We start from the raw sequence: 22,006 nt of genomic DNA on the forward strand, positions 1-22,006 counted from the left end.
AGGAAAACAACACCTTGATCTCAAGCCTGAACAGTGGAATGTGATTGAGGAGCTGAACCAGGCCCTTGAGCCATTTGAAGGAGCAACTGTGTTTCTGAGTGGGCAAGAATGTGTTACCCTCTCTGCACTTCCACAGCTCGTGCAAAGCCTTAAGAAGTCCATACAGGCTCCAGTCTTTGAGACTCCACCAGTAAAGTCATACCAGACTGAGGTGACAGAACAGATTACAACAAGATGGCAAGGACTATCTGTGTTTCAACCTGAATCAAACCATGTCTTACTTTCTGCTGCTTTAGATCCCAGGTTTAGAAAACTTAAGTTCCTGCCTCCTGACGAAGTTTTCAAGGTCCAAAGCACAGTACAAACCACGGCACTTGCTGCCAAAAAGGATGCAAGGCAGAATAATGCAAGTGAAACTGGGTCTCCCAGCACAGCACAAGACAAGCCAGCAACATATCAGAGGGATGCTAAATCATTGCTTGAAAAGATACTGGGATCATCAGACTCAAGCACCAGTGATGAAGAGGATGAGGAGCAGCAGTTGAGCCAAACTGTCCAGAAGGAGGTCTTGATGTATTGGAGAGCATCCTCTATCCAAGGAGAATCCGCTGTCATGGTGGAAAGAGAATACAGCGCACTATCCAACACTGTCAAAGCTAGCAAAGTCCTTCCTGTGTATCCTGGCAACATCTACACCATCAGAGCAGCTGTTTTCTGCAGCAGGGAACATTGCATGGAAGCACAGGAAGAGCCTCAGTTCTGAGACTCGCCCTGCGCTGTTGAGCTGTACGTTAGTAATCCCACTGCTTCATTCAGTGGGAGGATAATGTTGAAGTTCAAATAGATTTTAAAAATGACAAGTCCCATCTGTGAACATATTAACAACAAAAAACTCATATTTTCTCAACTATATGCAGCTGCATGAATAAAACAAACAAGTAAGGATGCATTTTAATATGCAATACTTGGACACACACATGAAAAACAAGTTATTTCTATTTAATAACTGACTGAGCAGCTTTGACATGTTGTACTAGATTAAGATGAATATAAGCAGAAAATCTGATCCAAGCAGAACAAATAAACAATCAGAAATTATTTGATCCAATTGTGTCAAATTGAAGTTTCTGATTCAGTGACATGATGAGAAATAACTGCAAATTTCAGGCTTTAAATCTTAAATAGTTTCTGAGATTTTCTCGTTCAAACAGCTTCAAATTTAAATGTGAGAAAAAAATCTGCTGATTTACGAACTAATTAGTTTTAGAAATAGACAATTTGTCCATTTTATTTTCCTTGCAGTATTATTAGAGGGAAATGTGGTGGAAAAATCCATCTACATGTTTTATTCATCTCTTCAATTACTATGGGCATTCATTTATTAGTAGAATGTAGCAGAACTACATGTAGTAGATAAATTACACTCTTTAGTTTAGGAGAACCACCTCGGTTCACTGAGAAAATGATCATTTTAGATTAAATCTCAAAGAGGCTTTAATGGAAATGAAGCTGATCAGTCTGTGAGCTCAAAGTCTTTAGTTCTGATTGAACTGACCTCAGTTCACACACAAAGAAAAACACCAAACCGTCAATTGCTTGGAAAGATTTCACGAAGCTGTGTCTGAAAATGTTTTTTTTTTTCTTTTTTCTTTTTTTTAAAAAATTATTCGTGCCAAAGACAAACAAAATAGGTACAAAAAACAGTCTTTTTATATTCAAGAAAACAAAAACAAAAAAGAAAATAATAATATAGAACAGAGGGCTTGTGCTTTAAACAAAATCTTAATCAAAAAGAAAATGGGCTATTATACAAACATATTGTCAATAAAGGAAGCTAATTTGGAAGCATGTTTTGTGTTAATCAAATGTAAAGATTTTGGCCAAAGTTTCAGATCATTTTTCCAGTGGGAAATATTGGGTTTTGTCTTAAAAAAGCGACATTTGTGTATATATTGTTTGCCAAACAAAATAAGGTTATTTAAGCCAAAGTTAATATGATTATTATCAAAGATTCCATATTTAATGTTTGTGACTGTCAGATTTGCTAATTGTAATCCTTTAGAATTAACCCGCTCTTGAAAGTCAAGCCAAAATCTTTGTACTGTTTCACATAAGAAGAATAGATGATCCAAGTCTTCACACTCATTCTCACAAAAACTGCAATTGCCTACATCCATTTTAAATCTTTGTTTTAAAAATTCATTTGTTGGATAAATGTTATTAATAATTTTAAATTGGAGTTCTTTTGTTTTTGGCGGGATTGGGGAAGTTAAGTATTTACATCTAATGTTTTTTGTTTCTTCTATTTCAAAATTTCTAAAAATATAATCTCTTTTAAGGGAGTTATTAAGACAACTATTTAGAAAACAGCTCCTGATGAATTTGTTGTTACATTTAAAGTCTAGGAAATTAATACCATTGATCTTAAGTTGCCTTAATGAAGGTGTAACCTTTGCATAAATTATGTCCTGTTTGATTATTGCTAGGAGAGAAACAGGGAGAGCTTTCACAATTTGTTTGAACCTTTTCTGAGTACATTGAATGTTAAACCTGTTACAGAAATCAGTATGATTTAAAATATTACCTTCATTGTCTAGAAAATGGCTAATTGCCCATACACCTCTTGAATACCATTCTTCAATAAACAGCGATTTTCTATTTACCAATATGTATGGGTTATTCCAGACTGGGGTATTGTGTGGTGTAAAGTTATGTTTGAACAGAAGTTTCCAATACAGAAGGGCTTGTTGATAAAAGTCTGAAAGCTTCAGAGGAAGTTTTTTTAAGGTCAAAATCACATCTTAAGAGGAAGTCAAATCCACCTACTTTAGTAAAAATTTGGTTGGGTATGTAATACCATAAAGATTGTGAGTTTTGGAGACAGTATTTTAACCATTTAATTTTTAACATTCCATTCATGAAATCAAAATCAATTGCATTTGCACCTCCATCCTCATAAGATCTGATTAAGTCCTGTTTTGCTATATAATGGTATTTATTTCTCCAAATGAAGTTAAAGTTTAGTGAATTAATAGTCTTGATTAAACGTTGCGAAATTGGAAGAGAATAGGCTGGATATATTAATCTTGATAGGCTGTCCATTTTTGTTAATAATATTCTGCCAAAAATCGACAAATCTCTTTGCAGCCATCTGTTCAAAAATAATGTGCAATTATCCATATTGTCTTTGATGTTTGATTTTTCAGAAATTATTTTGTCTTTGGTCACTATAATACCTAAGTATTTAACTTCTTTTTTAACCTTGATGTTATATAATGATTGTTGAGGTTGGTCTTTTAATGCTAATAGCTCACATTTATTCAAATTCAACTGAAGACCAGAAGCTTTTGAGAAAATATTGATAACCTGCAGAGCTACTGGGATTTGAGAGTCATTTTTAAGAAACGGGGTTGTATCGTCAGCCAGCTGACTTATTATTATTTCTTTGCCCAATATATTCCGTCCTTCAATCACACTATTCTTAATTAAGATAGACAGAATTTCTGCAACCATTATGAACAACAAAGGAGAGCTCCCACATCCTTGTCTTATACCTCTTTCAATATTGAATCTTTTACAAGTCCCATGATGACCCATTATCACACAACTATTTATATTGGAATAAAGCATACAAATGATATTTTTAAAATTTTTACCAAATCCAAAATTATGAAGTGTTTCTAAAATAAATTCATGTTCAACAGAATCAAAGGCCTTATAAAAATCAAGGAAGAGTATATAAGCATTGTCATCAATTAAATCGCTATAATCTAATATATCCATAACAAGCCTAATATTATTATGAATGACTCTTCCTTTAATAAAGCCCGACTGAGTCTCACTAATTATATCTGCTATTCCTTTTTTAAGTCTGGTTGCAATTGTTCCTGAGAAAATTTTATAGTCTGTATTTAACAATGTAACAGTTCTTAAATTATCTAAGAGTCTTTTGTCTTTCCCTGGTTTTGGAATCAAAGTAATTACTCCCTGTTTCATGCTTGTCATCAGTTCGTTCCTGTCTATACATTGTTTTAGAGCTTCAAATAATAATAATCGTAAATCATCCCAAAAATATTTATAGAAATTAACTGTGAGACCGTCTGAACCCGGTGATTTATTTAAGGCCATTGTCTTCAGAGCAGCATCTAGTTCCTCAATTTTTAGTTCGGAATCACAGATCTGTTTGTAAGAGGAGTCAATTTTTTGTATTAAATAATTAATATTATGAAAAAGATTATTACTGTCATTTTTTGAAAATTTAGATGAATATAATTCTGAGTAAAATCTATATACTTCTTTTTCTAAAATGTTTGGGTCTTTGTATTCCCTTTCATCAATTATAAGACTAGAAATGCAATTTTTTTGTTGTCTGCTTTTCTCTAGATTGAAAAAATACGACAAATTTTTCTCTCCTGATTCAATCCACCTTGCTCGTGATCTCACAAAAGCTCCCTGTGCTTTGTTAAGATAATGTGCATCTAGTTGATTTTGTAATTCCATAAGTCTGTCTTTATCTTCAGATGATTGGTCAGTGTTATTACAGCAAAAATGTATTTCTTGCAACAACCTAATTTCAGCTTCTTTATTTTTTTGGGCGAGAATTTTACTAAATTTCACACTGGTTTCCCTAATTCTAAATTTGAGAAATTCCCATTTATTAATATGACCATTAATTTCTTTATCATTTTTGACCTCATTAATTACTTCTTTAATTTTATTACAATATTCTTCATTTTGTAAAAGTTTCGCATTGAGTTTCCAGTAACCTTTTCGATGTATTTTTTGATTTGTAGATTCTAATTCTATTTCTATGAAACAATGATCTGATAAAGGTGCTTTAGACATTGTAATTTTTTTAGTATGAGTCATTATATTATCAGTACCCAACCAGTAATCAATTCTGGATTTACAACTACCATTTGGTTTAAACCATGAATATTCTTTAACTCCTGGGTTAATGTTCCTCCAAATATCTGTTAAGTTGTTGTCAATCATAAAGGTATTAATTAAATCATTAACCTGGGATCTCCCAACTCTAGGTGGCCACCTATCAAGCCACTCATCAGGAGTTACATTCCAATCACCTCCACACAACATGTAATCTGAAGGGTATCTGCCTTTGAGTTCCGTTCCAGTGTCTGAAAATGTAGAAAGGTTGTGAGTGTGAACCTACCAGAAGATGAGTGAGAAGTTCACGTCCCTCCAGATGCCGGAGAAGACCTCGAAGCGGCTTCTGTCGACGGACACACGTTCGTGTCTTCGTCGGATTCAGAACAGAAAAAAGCTTCCCGGAGAGAAAAGTAACGGCTCCGGTAGGACCGTCGAGGGTTTAGTGCGTCATCAGCGGCCGACGTCTCAGACAATGGCCTCGCTCGAAAAAAGCCGCACATGCGCAGAAAAAATTCAACTGAACAATTTCTGCTCCATCATCTCTGACTGGCCCGAAAACTACGATACAATGAAATATTAATATTTATAAAAATATTTGTAGAATAAAAACACACTGATGTATTGAAACGTTTCTGTGTTTGAAATAATTCAATAAATTTAATAAATACCCGGAAACCGAGTGTCTTTTTTTCTCCTTTATTGACAAATTCATTTAACAAAACATTGTGGAATACGATCTTTGCAAAGGCATTTTTGTAATGAACAGGTGCTTACAGTGCAGTAAAATATAATATATATCTATTAGAAGAGGCAGTTCTTAAAAAATATATGAAGTGCAATCAGAAAATGAAACAGAATCAAAGCAAAAAGGAAAAAAGAAAGAAAAAAACAAAACAGAAGAAAACAGAGCTAGGGCTTTCTTTGTAGATCGTAATTCTCAGTCAAATTAAAACTGTTTTATTGCATGTTTAGTCTTCATTTTTTAAGGGCTTTAGTGAAGGATAGAAACTCCTTATGAAACATAAAACCTAGGATTTACCATCATGTATTTTCATTTGTGTATTTCAACTTTCCCGAGGATGAGGATATCGTTAATCAAAAAGTCATAATCTTCGTTTTCTGATACAAACCATAAATAATATCTTTCTGAAGAAAGGGTTCAAGTAGAATATTGGTGTAAAATCAGTCATATATATCAGCCCAAAGTGCTTCTGTGAACATACATTGAAAGAACAGATGATGTGTAGTTTCCATACCGCGACAAAATACACAATTATTCACATCAAATCCGAATCGTTGGTGTAAAAATTAATTCGAGGGATACACACCATTAAAAATTCTAAAACACAATTCTTTAGCTTTGGGATTGATCGGGTATTTTAGATAGTTTGAACACAAAGAATGTATGATGTCGCCGAGAAAACATGAGCAATGGAGGTTCGGAATGACAGCATAGGATATGAAATTCTATCATACATTTTCCTAATTGTTTTGTTAAGAATTTTGGTGGATATAAAGTCACAGACAAGAAAACGTGGAAGACAGGGAGTGAAATCTGTGGAATTTGAAAGGATGCTTCTGATTAGACCTAAAATGGAGGCAGGAATTGATTTTGTTATAGAAGAAAAGGATTTATGACTAATATTTAAATTATATTTCAAACTAAAGTTTTCATGGGACATCATACATCCTTCTCCATCAACAAAATGAATTACAGACCAGATATTTTTTATCCATCAATTCCTTATTGTACAATGATTTGTTTTTGATCACAATATATGTGTTGTTCCATATTGGTGTGTTGTGTGGGGTGAAATTATGACAATATCTTCTAATATAAGAGAACTTGTTGGTGAAAAAGGGATAGTTTACCAGGTCGTCTTTGAATGGTGAAGTCACCTCTTAATAATAAATCGATACCTCCTAACTTCTTGAAAATTTCTCTCATGATATCAAAGTCTATGGCTTGTAAACCTCCATTTTCATATTCTTTAGTCATTTCAGCTTTTTAAATATAGTGGGTTTTCCTTTTCCAAATATAAGCAAAAATAATCTGGTTAATCTTCTTGATCACTCTGTTAGGAATAACTAAAAACTGCACAGGATAGTTACACCTCGAAATGCCTTCCATCTTAGTCAGAAAAACCCGACCTAGTAAAGTGATATTTCTCACTAACCAGGAGTTAAGTTTAGCCTGGCATTTATCAAATACCTTCCAAATATTCTTGGTTTCTCTTTCAGTAAAACCCTTAGAAATATGTACACCTAAATATTTGACAACCAACCTTATAGGAACGTTGTATGCAGTTGTTAATTCACAATGAGGGATTGGCATCAGTTCACATTTGTTTAGGTTGAGCTTAAGCCTTGAGGCCTTGGAAAAAATTCTAATGGTTCGTATTATCTTGGGGACTTCAGTTAGCTGTTTCATGAAAACAGTGGTATCGTCCGCTAGCTGGCTTATGACAATGGGTTTGCCCCACACATCTAAGTGAGCAATGTTTGAGTTCCTGATAAAAATAGCCATAATAAAAAGAAATGGAGAAATTCAGCAGCCCTGTTTTATTCCATGTTTGATATCAAACCTTGGTGAAATACCTCCTGGTAATGAAATTGACCTATTTGCATTATCATAAAGAGATCCAATGGTGTTTCTAAATTTGTCAGAAACCGAGTGTCTGCAGGTTTTGTCCTTCATTCAAATTTGAGGCTGTTTGAACAACAATATCTCAGGAACTATTAAAGATAAAAACCTGAAATTTTCACTCTTATTTCTCATCACGTCATTGATTCAGAATCTACATTACTGGACAAGAAGAACTAAGAATCTGAGATAGTTTTTTCCACTTGGGTGAGTTCAAGAATGAAAAAAATTGAGGCCATCATGAAAACTTCCATCTTTGAGCTCATATTAATATAAAAACTGATCATGCAGAAGTCAACTAGAGATATTGTCTGAACCACATGTAGCTTCATGTCACAATAATAGAAAAGAAAAACATAGGATACTTTCAATATTAAAAAGAAAACAAGTTATTTTGCTCATAACTGATAGAGCAGTTATGACAAGTTGTACAATGTTGCAGATGTAACCGATGGTTTCTCTTCTCTGCTTTGTGTTAAATCAGCCAAAACATAGATCTTTTTTGGAGGCGATCTCCATTTATTACAGCCTTGACAGCCTTGAGAGCCAATAAAAAACACATGAGATCTTCTGTCAATTTGCAAGACTTGTACTCCTTCAGAAATTAAATAACACAAAACCACATTAGACTGGGAAAGCGAACTTAAAGGTAGAATTACATCACATTAAAACGCACAAATTACAACATCACAATCTCACTTACCTCTCTCACAGAACACATAAACAAAACAGAAGATGTAAGGAAGGAAAAACTCAGTTATCAGACAGGGTGTGGTGGCCAAAAGTGTACGTAGGGGTACAGGGACCCCCAGCGAAGGTTCCACACAACAACTGAGAGGCAGACTAAACTTTGTGTAATTATAACAGGAAACATAATCACAACAACAAAATAATAAAATAAAATATATATGGTATATTATATATTACTAAGACAATATTATAGGTATGTAGAGTAACAGTCCACATTTACAACCACTGGCCATAACAGAAATACACAACAAAACAGAATTAACCAACAATACAGACGTCCTATCAAATGATAAGAGGAGTAGAGTTCTGCCTGGCACCAAACAAAAATCATAACACTCCTGAGACAAAATGAGGTGCCTTATACATTACACATGAATGGTTTCCATGCAACAGTGCATTACCAGAACAGCATAAAGAGAGGGTAAAGAACATGACACAGAAGAGGAAAATACTTAAAAAAAAAAAAAAATCATTGACGTGTATGTTTCACACATCGATGACAGGCTGCGATGTTTGCTCAACCCTTAAAATGGACTCAAGTTGGGTCATGGTTTCATTCAACCGACACACTGGTTTAAGGAATGGATGTGATGGATTTAAGGAATGAAGGTGATGAATAGAGTGGAGGAGCAGATTGCACAACAGAGGCAGTAACATCCGAAACAGGGGAGGCCACAACACAGGGAATTGGTGGACTGCCCAGACCAAGGGACCCTTCAGGGGAGGACTGCTCACAAACCCACGAGGCAGTACGGCCATCATCTCAGTCACTAACACATGAGAGGGAGTCAGCTCAGCTTACAACTGTCGCGGCTGCAGTATCCAACTCAGACATCTCAGTTCACACCAAGCAGACAGAGGAGGGGCATCAGTCACACCAGAAGCAGGCACAGATGCAGGAACAACATCATCAACCAATGTTCCAGTCAGAGGCAAGAAGTTGACCTGGAGCAGCAGCTTTAGGTGAACGATCCGTTCATATCCATCGCCATCGCTGATCTGGTAGGTATGCAAGGTGGATTTTGCAGCCACTACAGTGTAGACAGTGGGCTCCCATTTATCAGGAAGCTTATGTTTCCCTCTGATGCACTTGTTCGCCAGCAGCACCTGATCACCGACAGACAGAAGTTAACCTTTGACACGTCTGGTGGACTGATCACACCGTCTCTGCTCAGCTGTGCAATTCTTCTGGGCCAGCGCCATGGCACAGTGCAGATCTTCCAAAAGGGACTGCACATAGGCATCATAGTCACACACATTCACATCACAGTGTGAAACAGAGGATCTGTGGGCAAACTTGTCTAATGTGACCAGGGCCTAAGCAGTTGAGACACAGTCTGTACAGTCTGCAGTGTGCATGGGTTGAGTTGTCAGTGGAACCACAAGCTCTGCATGTGAAGGGCTCAGGGTGCTGCTGGTTATGGGAACGGCCAGGCTGACAATGGGTCGGTTGGCAGGTGACTGGACAATGGTCGCCTGCCCTTTGGCTGGTTGCCAGGGAAGCACTGCACAAGGACAACACTTTGTCAAACATAGCAACAACCTGTTGAACACCAGGCTCGGAGCTTGGTTGGACAACAGCAGCAGGAGTCAGTTCAGGGACAGCAACAGGGGGCAGAGTCAAGGCAGCAGGCTTGTGAGGGCTCACCATCATCTCATCCGACCTAGGCAGGCCAAGGCAAAAGGAGGCAGAGAGGTAGGCGGAGGCTGTGGATGGCATGCTGCTGAGACAGCCTGGGACATGCCAGGACTGAAATGGAAAAGGGAATCACTCACAGGGAACTGACTGTAAGCAGAAAACCCCACTGTACAATCTGAACCCATTGGGTTGCGGTCCTCCTCACATTTCTCATGTGACAATCCAAATGCTCCTGAACCTCAGCTGCGGTGCACTGCTCAGGTGCCTTCAGTTGGAATGACGTGGCGAGACTGGTGTCGGGGCAGTGGTTAACCCAATAAAAGCACAAAAAGGTGAAGCCGCTACCTTGCCCGGGTTAGGGATACCAGGGCCTTTCCCTGGAGCCAAGCCTCAGGGAGCGCTCGTCAGAGCGTATCTGGTGGCCGAGCCTTGGGGTCCCGTGGGGCTTGGTTGGGCACAGCCCGAAGAAGTAACATGCGGCCGCCACCCAGTAGTCCCACCACTTGCCAGGCCGGAAATCGGGGTGAGGTGCTATGCCCACGGGGCAGTAGGGAGGAATGGGCACCTTGGCGCACCACCCCAGGTGGCGTAGACTAGCTCTGGGGATGTGGAACAACACCTCAATGGTGGGGAAGGAACCTGAGCTGGTGTGGGAGGTGGAGCGGAACCGGCTAGATAAAATTGGGCTCACCTCCACGCACAGCAAGGGTTCCAAAACCAAAGTCCTGGAGAGGGGTTGGACTCTCCTTTTCCAGACTTGCCCAGGGTGAGATGTGCTGGGCAGGTGTGGGGATACTCAAAAGCCCCCACCCCTTCTCTTTTTCCAACAGAGTCTTTCTCTTTGTCTCCATAAAGCTTTGACTGGTGAAGAACAGACAACAGTTGTTGTATAAACAGTCTCTAACATCTCAGCTGCTGAAGCTGGAACTCCTTCAGAGGAGTCATAGGTGTCTTGGTGGCCTCTCATGATTTACTGTTCAAAAGCAATGACAAGGGGAAAACTTCTAAGGGGGGTGAATAGTCTTTATAGACAATGTAAGTGCTGATCTATTTTTATTATTTATTTATTTTTTTTTTTTTTTTTACAAGTCGAAATTAAGGAAACCCCATCAGAAAACAGAAAAAAGAAATTATTAAAATATGACTAATCAAGTGCAACCTTAACAAAAACACTCAATATGAGATTGAACTGGAATTTGCTGAAGCCTGATCTCAAGGACTTCATGAACTTTCACTGGACCTGGCATGGAGAAATCTTCTTGGCAGAGGTTCAGTTTGTGTCCAGTGAGCATCTGCTGGTGTCATTGTAGGGTTCCTTGTTGGTTGGATGTTGGTCCAGACTGGTCACAACAGCACTGTTCACCATTGGCAGAGTGCTGACAAGTCTGAGAGTTTTGTCCATCTGTGCTGCTCTGCTTGGAAAACAAACACACAAACATGGAGAAAGTCAAGATTTCCTGCAGCACTGAAGAACTGATGCCTAACCTGAAATAGAGAACACCTCTACTGACATCTGAAGACACTTTTTCTTGTTGTAATTGAACATTCTGTTGTCCGCTTCCAGCAATAAAAACACTCATATAGAAAGAGAATGGCTGCTGGAGTTTAAACTAGGGACGTCCCAAAAAAGTACTTTTGGCTCATGATTCAAGTTGTCATTAAATACTTAGTATCTGCTGATATCACATCCCTCGATAATACACACATCAGCTATTGTAGATGAGCTGCAGTACCTAGTTGCACCACAAAGTGGCACTTCTTGCCAGTCCATCAGACTGTTCTGTGCTGGAAAGCACAGAGTATTGTGGAACCTTAGCGAATAAAGGAGCACCATGACAGAGATTTATATGAAGCTCACTGACATGAGGCCAGCAAGCAACTGATGAGTTAAGCTTGGTATATATTGGATAAACATCCAACATCCCAGCAGAATATTTAACACTCATGTGATGTCTTCTCACCTACGTGAGTTAAGAAAAATGTTGTGAACAAGTTTGTGCTAATGCTGATCATGTCAGAATTCCTAATCTTACCTACATCCCCAGATTAACCAAGACCAGATTTCTCTGTCAAAACGAGTACAAGTTAGACCAAAGGACAGCTGATGATGTGTTAAGATAAATTCGGCTGACCACAGTTGCTCAGTACAGTTTTAAAGGAAATTTCACAGCAATATCCAAAATATCCAATGCAGAACTGTGTGTATTCTGTTGTTGAAATCAGCCTTTACATACCTCACTGTGACATTGATTGGATGTTTTCTTCCTGGTGTGGATCTGTTGGTGTTGTTTCAGGGAACCTGAAGTTGTAAAAGTCTTATTACACACATCACATCTGTATGGTCTCTCCCCAGTGTGGACACGTTGGTGAGTTTTGAAGGTGGCAATGTAGTTAAAGCCTTTCCCACACTTGTCACAGTGGTACGGTTTCACCCCAGTGTGGGTCACTTCATGGGCTTTTAACTGTGCGTACCGTAAAAATGGTTTGCCACAGTGATCACATATGTACACATCATGTCCAGTGTGGATGCGTTGGTGAGATTTTAGGCTCCGTTGGTGCTTGAAAGTTTTTTCACAGGAGTCACAGTGGTACAGTTTTCTACCAGAGTGGGGGCATTGATGGATCAATAACTGCTCATTTGGAGTAAAGGTTTTCACACACTGACCACAGCTGAATGGTCTAACTTCAATGTGGGTGAGTTGATGGTCTTTTAAATTATTCAACCGAGTAAAAGTTTTCCCACACTGATCACAACTGAACAGATTACGTCCACTGTGGGTGAGTTGATGGTCTTTTAAATGATGCACCCGAGTAAAAGCCTTCCCACACTGATCACAGCTGAATGGTTTAACTCCAGTGTGAATGAGTTGATGGTTTCTTAACGTACTCTTGAAAGTAAATTTCTTTCCACACTGATCGCATCTGAATGGTCTAACTCCACTGTGGATGACTTGATGGGATTTTAAATTACCAATTAGAGTAAATGTCTTCTCACACTGATCACAGCTGAACAGCTTGCGGCCACTGTGAATGACTTGATGGTCTTTTAAATGTTGTACCCGAGTAAAAGTCTTCCCACACTGACCACAGCTGAATGGTCTAATTCCACTGTGAATGAGTTGGTGTCTTGTTAAATTACACTTGTCAGTAAAAGTCTTCTCGCACTGATCACAACTGAAAGGTCCGTCCACAGTGTGAAAACAATGGTGAATTCTTAGATTGGTTTGTGTGATAAAAGTCTTGCCACATTGCTCACAACTGAGTGATTCATCTCTGTTTGTTGTTGTTGGGGAACCGTCGTTATCCTCAGAGTTCTGACGTCTCACTCCATTGCTGTTGTCATGTTTCTGTAGCGACAGACAAAGATACAAACAGAGACAATGAGTGAAATGTAATGGTGAAAAAATGTAACTTAAAAGTATCAATTCCGGGCTGGTCCCTGACACAGCCGCCTGGGTTCGATTCCCGCTTGCGGCCCTTTGCTGCATGTCGTCACCCCCACGCTTTTTCCTACCTTCCTATCTGCCTCTTCACTGTCTGATGTCTCCATTTTACAGAATTTCCCCTCTGGAGACTAATAAAGTCGGTCTAAATCTAAGTCTAAGTCTAAGTTTGTCTTCTATCACAAATAACGAACACCTGTTCTCACACTGCTGTGTTTATTGTTACCTGCCGAGGAAATGCAGATGTAAATTAACATTGCTGCTATATTCCAGCATATTTATGTCTATTGCTGTCTACATAGACGTTCATTGATGTGCACTGCCCATATCAAATAAATACATAAATAAATGCTTGTACCTCTTGTGGAGAATCTCAGACACACGTTGAGGCTCATACGTGCCATCATTCACTGCTATCCTAAGGACGTTCCTCAGACCAACATCTTCTACAATACTAATCAGAATGCAGTCTATACCTAACTACTTCACTGTTGCATTTCTTAGCTTGCCTTGCTTTAGTTTATCTCTATTTCTCCCGTATGCTGCATCCAACCAGTCTGAAGCCTCCCTCCACTGTTAGTTTAGAGATGTGATGACGTCCATCTAAAGTACTGATCAACATCCAGCCCTCCTGTGACCCATGGTTAGTCTGTCTGTGGATTCAGAGCCAGTAAGCAACGGACTCTCACAATAATAATGATAAAAAAGAAAACTGTGTTAATGTGCCATAAAACAATTGTTCTCACTTCTTGTGAAGAATCCATGTTTCCTCCGTTGTTGAACTCAGACAAAAAGTCTGACAACGTTCCTCTGCTCCTCCGTCAGACTCTCCTCCTCCTGCCAATCACCTGTCACATCAAACACATCTTAATTAGGATACCACTCTATACGCAAGTGTCAAAGTGTCCTAGATGTCCATCAGCCAACACAGACGACAGATTTCAACTCAATGCTTGACTTTCAGCTCTTTTCAATTTCACCTAAAACTGATACAAATGAACTTAAACTGATAAAATAAGGAACATAGACAGAAAACAGGCATGGAAAAAGAGAATAAAGAGAATATAAAGATGCTACTGCAGCTGATTCAAGACAGAAATGCTGGTAGAAAACTGTTCATGCTGGAAGTTAGTGAATGTATTTTACTGCTCAGTGACCCTCAATAAAGCCACTTATTTCTAATGTGACAGCTGTACATCAGAGCTCTGAAACTTGAAACTTAATTTATTTACACCTGATATTCAACAAGAGCATTGAGGTCTGTTACTGTCCCATAATGAAGGAGACGTGGAAATCTCTTTTCTTTCTTGGGCCAAATAAAAGTGGAATTAATGTTCCTGACTGAATATTCTCTCAGATAAATACCAACAGAATAATCCATTTTCTAATCTGTCTTCTACCAACTGCAGTACCAGCAGTGGAAACAGACTGGGCAGCAAATCAGGAACAAGGATAAAAACATACTGATGCTTTCTCTCAGTCACCAACTGAAAGCATGTAGGTTCCCATGGCAACACAAACCAGACAGTGTGTGATTCTGGAACTGCACGGCTTCATTCAGTGGGATTACTAACGTACAGCTCAACAGGTTGGAAGATAAAATCTCAGCTGAGAATCTGGATCGCTCAGAGAGAATCATCAGGAGAAGAATGAAGGAAAAGGAGACGCTTCTGACAGCCGACTAAAATCTAAACTCTGAACAGAACCTCCTCTGGAGCAGCTTAGCTGTGAAACATCAGTTAGTTTAGGAGAACCACCTCAGTTCACTGAGAAAATGATCATTTTAGATTAAATCTCAAAGAGGCTTTAATGGAAATGAAGCTGATCAGTCTGTGAGCTCAAAGTCTTTAGTTCTGATTGAACTGACCTCAGTTCACACGCAAAGAAAAACACCAAACCGTCAGTTGCTTGGAAAGATTTCACGAAGCTGTGTCTGAAAATGTAGAAAGGTTGTGAGTGTGAACCTACCAGAAGATGTGTGAGAAGTTCACGTCCCTCCAGATGCCGGAGAAGACCTCGAAGCGGACGGACTGTGTTTGCTGGAAGCGGCTCAGCAGCAGCTCGCAGTCCGTCTTCACCTGTTTCCTGCACAAATCCACGTCGCTGCTGCTCAAACTCAACCTCACAGACTTTAAGCTGCTTCTGTCGACGGACACATGTTCGACTCTTCACCAGGTTCAACAGGAAACGGCTCCCGGAGAAGAAACTAACGGCTCCCGGAGAGGAAACTAACTGCTCTGGTGCCACCGTCGAGGGTTTAGTGCGTCATCAGCGGCCGACGTCTCTGGCTTGCTCGAAATGAGTCGCACATGCGCAGAAACGATCACAACAACAAACTGGACTGGCCTAAAATCTACGATACAATGAAATATTAATATTTCTAAAATAAAAACACACTGATGTATTGAGATGTTTCTGTGTTTTAAATAATCCAATAAATTTAATAAATACCTGGAAACCGAGTGTCTGCAGGTTTTGTCAATCATGCAAATTTGAGGCTGTTTGAACAACAATATCTCAGGAACTATTAAAGATAAAAACCTGAAATTTTCACTCTTATTTCTCATCACGTCATTCATTCAGAATCTACATTACTGGACAAGAAGAACAAAGAATCAGAGGTTGTTTGTTTCATTTGGGTGCGTTCAAGAATGAAAAAAATTGAGACCATCATGAAAACTTCCATCTCTGAGCTCATATTAACATAAAAACTGATCATGCAGAAGTCAACTAGAGATATTGTTGCCAGGAGGCTCACTCTAATTTACAGGGTGTTACGCACCCGTCTAGGGGGAAGGTGCGTAGCATAATGTTTGTTTTTAAAAAAAATAAGGTGGAATATTTTCCCAGTCCCCAAAAAATGATGAACAGTTTGTAGAAAAATTACAAAAGGTTTATTTACACTATTTACAAATAAAAGAGGCCACCACATGGGCTATTCATTCAAGCAAAAAAAATAAAATAAAAAAATAATTGGATACAAACTAAAGAGGCATTATAGCACTCAAACAAAAGATCCTATCCAACAAAACCACAACTTCTACAAAAATAAACCCAAGTCTAACAAACAAAAAACACACTATCTTAATCTAACCAAAAAACACAGGTATCAAGGCAAAAGTCTGGAGTCTGGGAAAAAACAAAGGGTGCTGCTGTCAGAGAGGCTCCCCTCATCACTGCCGGCCGCCACGATTTAAAATGGTTTACAGCCAATCAGCGCTGGGTCCGCCTTGCCACCAATCAGCTCCTGCACACAAAGATCCACAAAGACAGAACACCCACTACCAACCAACAGGACGAAACAAAGATCTACAAACAAACACAGAACACCCACTCCTAGACAATAAAACGTTTCAAAACTACAAACACAACATTACCAAAATACGGCCACAGCCGTAACACAGGGGCACCACTGAAAACATTTTGACTCACAGCTTCACATCTTGGCATGGCAGTTGCAGGGCCCAGGACAAACGACAGCTCAACAGGATTGTAAAGGCTGCCAGCAAAATGATTGGTGCCCCTCTTCCATTCCTGGAGATCTGCCAACAGCACTGCATAGGCATAGCAACCTCTATCATTAAAGACCCCCAACACTCCTCTGAGGGCCTGTTTCTCTCCTACCATCTGACAAGAGGTACAAGAGCATCAGCTGCAGAACGAGCAGGATGCAGAACAGCTTCTTTGCACAAGTTCTAAGACTGTTAAATGGACTGTGCCCCCTTCTTATCCACACACATACCCACATGCTGTGAGACTCTCAACGGACTGTGACCCCTCCCCATCCCAGCACACGTCCACATTCAGCCTTCTCGATAGCCACGATTCCACAAGCATCTACTCGGCGCGGTACGGTTCGCCACTATTGTATCTGACTCGGCTCGTCTCGGTTTAGTTGTTTTTCCATATAGCCTCATCGTGGGTGGAGTCTCATAGCGCAGCGAGCCGGAAGTCCCTTAACGTCATTTGCGTGCGACACAAACGCAACATAACGGAGACGATGGTTCACCTGCTGCTCGGTCTGTGGCTTTCTGTCAGATTCAAAGTAATAGAAGAGTCTGAGAAAACTGAGAGCAGCGAGTCGAAACACTCAGGAGACACACAGGAGAGTTTAGGAGGCGATGCAGCAGTATCAAGCTGAAGACAAGAGGATATGAACGAGACGACATATGAGGGTAAGCTAATGCTAGTTCGCTAGCTATCGTGTATCAGTCCTGTGAACGACCCTGTAATGGCTGCAGTTTATTGCTATTAGGTATTAAAATATGTATGCTGTGTATGTGTTTCAGATATTCAAACATGTATGCTGTGTATGTGTTTCAGATATTAAAATATGTATGCTGTGTATGTGTTTCAGATATTAAAATACGTATGCTGTGTATGTGTTTCAGATATTAAAATATGTATGCTGTGTATGTGTTTCAGATGCTCTCTGATGAGACTTCATGGGATTTACCTGAAGCAGCAGCACATGAGCCTGCAGTGGTACAAGGTGTAGAGGAGGAGGACAGAGATGTACAGGATGCACTGATGCACTACGTCTCATGCAGAAGTTAAAAGTTATTCTTCTTGTTATACTTCTGTTTTTCTGTCCCCGGACCGCTATTGTCTTCTTTAATGCAATTCTGACAAACTTTTGTACCTTTTGCAGATGTGTCTATGCTATTGTTTTATTTGTGAAGGTTAGCAAGATCACATGACAAATTAAACACCAAAACATTAAAACAGCTGTTTTAAGAATATTCCAGTTTGATAAATCAGTATTGCTTTGGTGTAATTCAGTCAACGGAATTATGAACCATGCAGGAGTTTGTGTTAAAACATGTTAAATCCCATTAAACATAAATGCATTATTAGGGAATACAGAATTGTTTGGTTCAGACTGTTGACTCTTTTCCTACCAGTGTCTTAACAGACAAAATGAAAAGTTATGATGGAATCACATAAGTCACAAAATAGTTTATTAGTCAGCAGCAAAATCAAAACTATTTACAATGTGCAAAGTACAAACTGTGGTGGGCCTCTCCTACAGTGGAGGACTAAAAGTAAAACTATATACAACTAAATCTCAAGTCTCTGGGAGGTGGACTCTGGCTGCCCACTGCCTGCACCAGCTGCCCCAGTACACCCAGCACTACATACCCAGCTGCCCCAGTACACCCAGCAATGACTGGTTGAAGGCAGCATTCTGGACCATCTCCTCCACTGCAAGGCTGCTTCATTCTCTCTTGCCTCGCTGAGGAGCAACCAGATGTTCTCATCATGCTGGGAATGACTCCACTCCTCCTCAGCCTGCATCTCCACAAGGACGCTTGGAAGGTCCAATTTTCTGTTGCACCTTTTCCTCTTGCCTAGACCAAAGACAGAAAAGTGATCAGAATCAGCTTTAGTAAGTACACAACATGCAAGGAATTTGGTTTTGGCTGTTGGTGTCACACTAGGAATATGGAAGAGAATAATAAAAAATAAACTATAGAAAGAGGAAAAAATAGTAGCAAAATTAAATAAAACAATATAAACAGAAATTTACAGCTAGACTGGAATAAACACATTAACAAAACGATAATTGCTATAAACACAGCAGTGCAAAAGCAGAGAATGCTGTTCATGGTGAAAAAAATACTGTACATGTCCATTGGAATAGTGACTATTGTACAGGTGTGTAGGAATGACTCAGCTGTTTATTACAGTGATGGCAGTGGGGAAGAAACTGTTTTTGTGTCTGGAGGTTTCTGTGTACAGGGATCTGTAGCGCCTGCCAGAGGGGAGGGGGGAGACAGTTTAATGTCCAGGGTGAGTGGAGTCTCTGATGATGTTTTCTGCAGTCCATACTACAGGCTGTAGTCTGTTTCTGTCCTGCTGTGTGGCTGATCCAGAGGTGCACAGGACAGATCAGATGACTGCAGTGTAGAACTGGATCAATCCTCAGCTGTCGTAGGAAATACATCCTCTGCTGAGCCTTTTTCAGGATGGAGTGGATGTTCGTCTCCCACTGCAGGTCCTGAGAGATTGTAGTCCCCAGGAGCTTGAAGGACTCCACAGCTATCTATGATGTGATGTGTTTAGCCACCTATCCATTGATTTTCAATCATGATCATGTCTTTGATAGTTTTACTTTAATACATTTTTGGCACTCTTCATTTTAACTGAAGCACAAGCAGTACCTCCTCCACCACAACTAAAAACAACGTGGTGTGAACTTCATTTCATCTTGTGCACATTTTGGAGTTGCTAAGAACAGCTGTGTTTTCTTATTTCTATGTATATTTTCATTCAGTTTCACAGCTACCTAGTGACTATAAGAAGAATGGTTGCAATACTACACTGCACCAGAAAGTAAATTCATTAGAGTGACTTGCTTGTTAAATCGATGGAGAAAAAAATGCAGCTGCATGTGTTCTGTTTATGTGTCACTGTAGCTACATGTAGCTTTCATCAGGAGTTCCTGAGCTGGCAGCTGCACAGTTTGCATTTACACCTGCCTGAATTCTTGGTCATTGGTCTCACTGTTCTGATCATGCTTGCAGGCATTTACACCTGTAGTAATAATAATAATGATGCGAAAATCAACCATGGTCTCTGTTTACCGTGTCTTACCAGTGATAAGAAGTTGCTGTGACGTGCTGGAGGTTGATGTTGACAGTGTCAGTGTCCGAGCTGGTACTGGTCCTGAAGCTGGTGGTGGAGAGGAGGCAGGGGAGCTGGGGGCTCCATGACGGAGGTGGAGGAGGCTTCGCACGTTGAAAGGGATTGTTGAACAGAAATAAACATTCACCCTAAGTACACGAAAAATACGACATTGTAACTTGTGAAAAAAATAAACCTGTACGGCCACTAGCTTAGTTCGTCATGTTGACTGATGTATTAGCTTCTGAGAGCTAAACGTTAGAAACAGCAGCACGAAATACAAGCAGAGCACGGAGTTAGCGCTGATGGCTAACTAGCTAGCGCTGATGGCTAACTAGCTAGCTTATTGTCTGCTACAGGAGACAACAACGTTACTTTCTAAATATACTTGTTTGCTTAAAAGAAGCTTGCCACCAATGGGATAAATGATGTAAAAGTTTCTTGAAGTCACAAAACACTCACCGTCCTCGAACGTCTCCAATAATGCAGCAGCTGAGTCTTCCTCCTGTTGCTGGCTGGTGCGGTGCCAGTAAATAGCTTCCATTAAACCTCTTCCAACACCTCCTGGTTGACCCACGCCGGCCGTTGTGGTCCTTGGTGAACCAATAGTCATTTTTGAGCTTTTTCAGCTTCTCCCTACACTGCTTCATTGTCCTCTTTATATACAGTCTACTGTATATGTGAGCGGCCATCCGCTCAGAGACCTCCTGATAAACTTTCTCCGTCCAGCTCCCTCTGTATTCTTTGGTCCACCACCAAAGACAGAAAAGTCTCGACCTCTTCATCCACCCACAGTACAGGTCTGGCTGTCATATTAAAATTATGAAGAACAGAGAGGTCTGTGAAGAGCAATGCACACCGTCGCTGTTTAGTTTTTTTTAAATGCCGGTTTTGTTTTCGTGCTGGAGTCGCTCTCGTGTGTCGTCACTCCCTGTCCAATCAGTGGCCTGCACTCCTGTCCAATCAGTGGCCTGCACTCCTGTCCAATCAGTGGCCTGCACTCCTGTCCAATCAGTGGCCTGCACTATGTAGACGTCACATCTCGGCTCGCTTCATCTCGCTTGGAACCTCAGCCGAGAAGGTACGGAAAATCGTGTCTGATACCATGCACTAATCCATATGGAAACGCTCGCAAACAAAGACGAGCCGAGCCGCACCGCGCCGAGTAGGTGCTTGTGGAATCGCGGCTTTCGAGAGGACTGCTGCTCCTTATGTATGAACAAAGCAAAACACCAAACCGTCAATTGCTTGAAAAGATTTCACGAAGCTGTGTCTGAAAATGTAGAAAGGTTGTGAGTGTGAACCTACCAGAAGATGTGTGAGAAGTTCACGTCCCTCCAGATGCCGGAGAAGACCTCGAAGCGGCTTCTGTCGACGGACACATGTTCGACTCTTGACCAGGTTCAACAGGAAACGGCTCCCATATGAATGGTTTTACATTCTGTAAACTAGAGTCCCTGTTTTATTTATTTATTAATCTTTTAAAAGCTCACTTTAAAGGTTTTATATGACATTGGTTGTACTATCAAGTTCTCATTAGAAACTGCATTTCGTTTGAGCCTGTATATTTTTCTAAATATATGAGCAATGACAAAGGAATCTATATTAACATAAAAACTGATAATGCAGAAGTCAACTAGAGATATTGTCTGAACCACGTGTAGCTTCATGTCACAATAATACAAAAGAATCACAGAGAATAGTTTTAATATTAAAATGAAAAAAAGTTATTTTTGTTCATAACTGACAGAGCAGATATGACAAGTTGTACAATCACTCAGATTCTTAATTATTGTCAAAAGAAATAGCAGAAAAAATTCCAGGTGTTCATCTTTAAAAGTTCTTGACATGTTGTTGTTCAAACAGCCATAAAGTTAAATGTGCAAAAACTCTCCTGAAAGTGGACCAAAAGACAGTTGTTTTACGTTAAATGCTAAGGAAAGCATTTGATATATTGAGCTAAAACTTTACAGATACCAGTTAAAATATAAGTTTATGATGAAAAAGAACCAG

General features: G+C 39.7%; 2 protein-coding genes and 1 long non-coding RNA gene across 4 annotated transcripts in view; 1 reads left to right on the top strand and 2 right to left on the bottom strand.

The window, feature by feature from the left end:
• Window positions 1–21,403, bottom strand: part of LOC111585866 (oocyte zinc finger protein XlCOF6-like) — a 39,360-nt gene extending 17,957 nt beyond the window's left edge. Inside the window, exon 1 of the mRNA XM_055005882.1 lies at window positions 21,302–21,403. The gene's annotated coding sequence lies outside the window, so the exon portion shown is untranslated. The remainder of the gene's footprint in view (window positions 1–21,301) is intronic.
• Window positions 8,031–15,610, bottom strand: LOC111585872 (zinc finger protein OZF-like). 2 transcript variants are annotated; one of them, XM_055005891.1, is made up of 4 exons: window positions 15,335–15,610; window positions 14,113–14,214; window positions 12,158–13,270; window positions 8,031–11,338 (listed from the first exon to the last, which is right to left on the bottom strand). In XM_055005891.1, exons 2-4 carry the CDS (start codon window positions 14,128–14,130, stop codon window positions 11,225–11,227), a joined length of 1,245 nt encoding a protein of 414 aa, XP_054861866.1. In that variant the 5' UTR covers window positions 14,131–14,214; window positions 15,335–15,610; the 3' UTR covers window positions 8,031–11,224. The 2 variants fall into 2 exon arrangements, with proteins under 2 accessions (XP_054861866.1, XP_035797510.1); XM_035941617.2 differs by having other exon boundaries at window positions 8,031–11,335; window positions 15,335–15,608.
• Window positions 17,334–18,234, top strand: LOC129347759 (uncharacterized). The gene is made up of 2 exons (XR_008600011.1): window positions 17,334–17,541; window positions 17,792–18,234. It is a non-coding gene; the product is annotated as an uncharacterized LOC129347759 (long non-coding RNA).
• Window positions 21,404–22,006: the final 603 nt, after the last annotated feature.

This window comes from Amphiprion ocellaris, chromosome 20 (genome assembly GCF_022539595.1).
Source record: "Amphiprion ocellaris isolate individual 3 ecotype Okinawa chromosome 20, ASM2253959v1, whole genome shotgun sequence".
Lineage (NCBI taxonomy): Eukaryota > Metazoa > Chordata > Actinopteri > Pomacentridae > Amphiprion > Amphiprion ocellaris.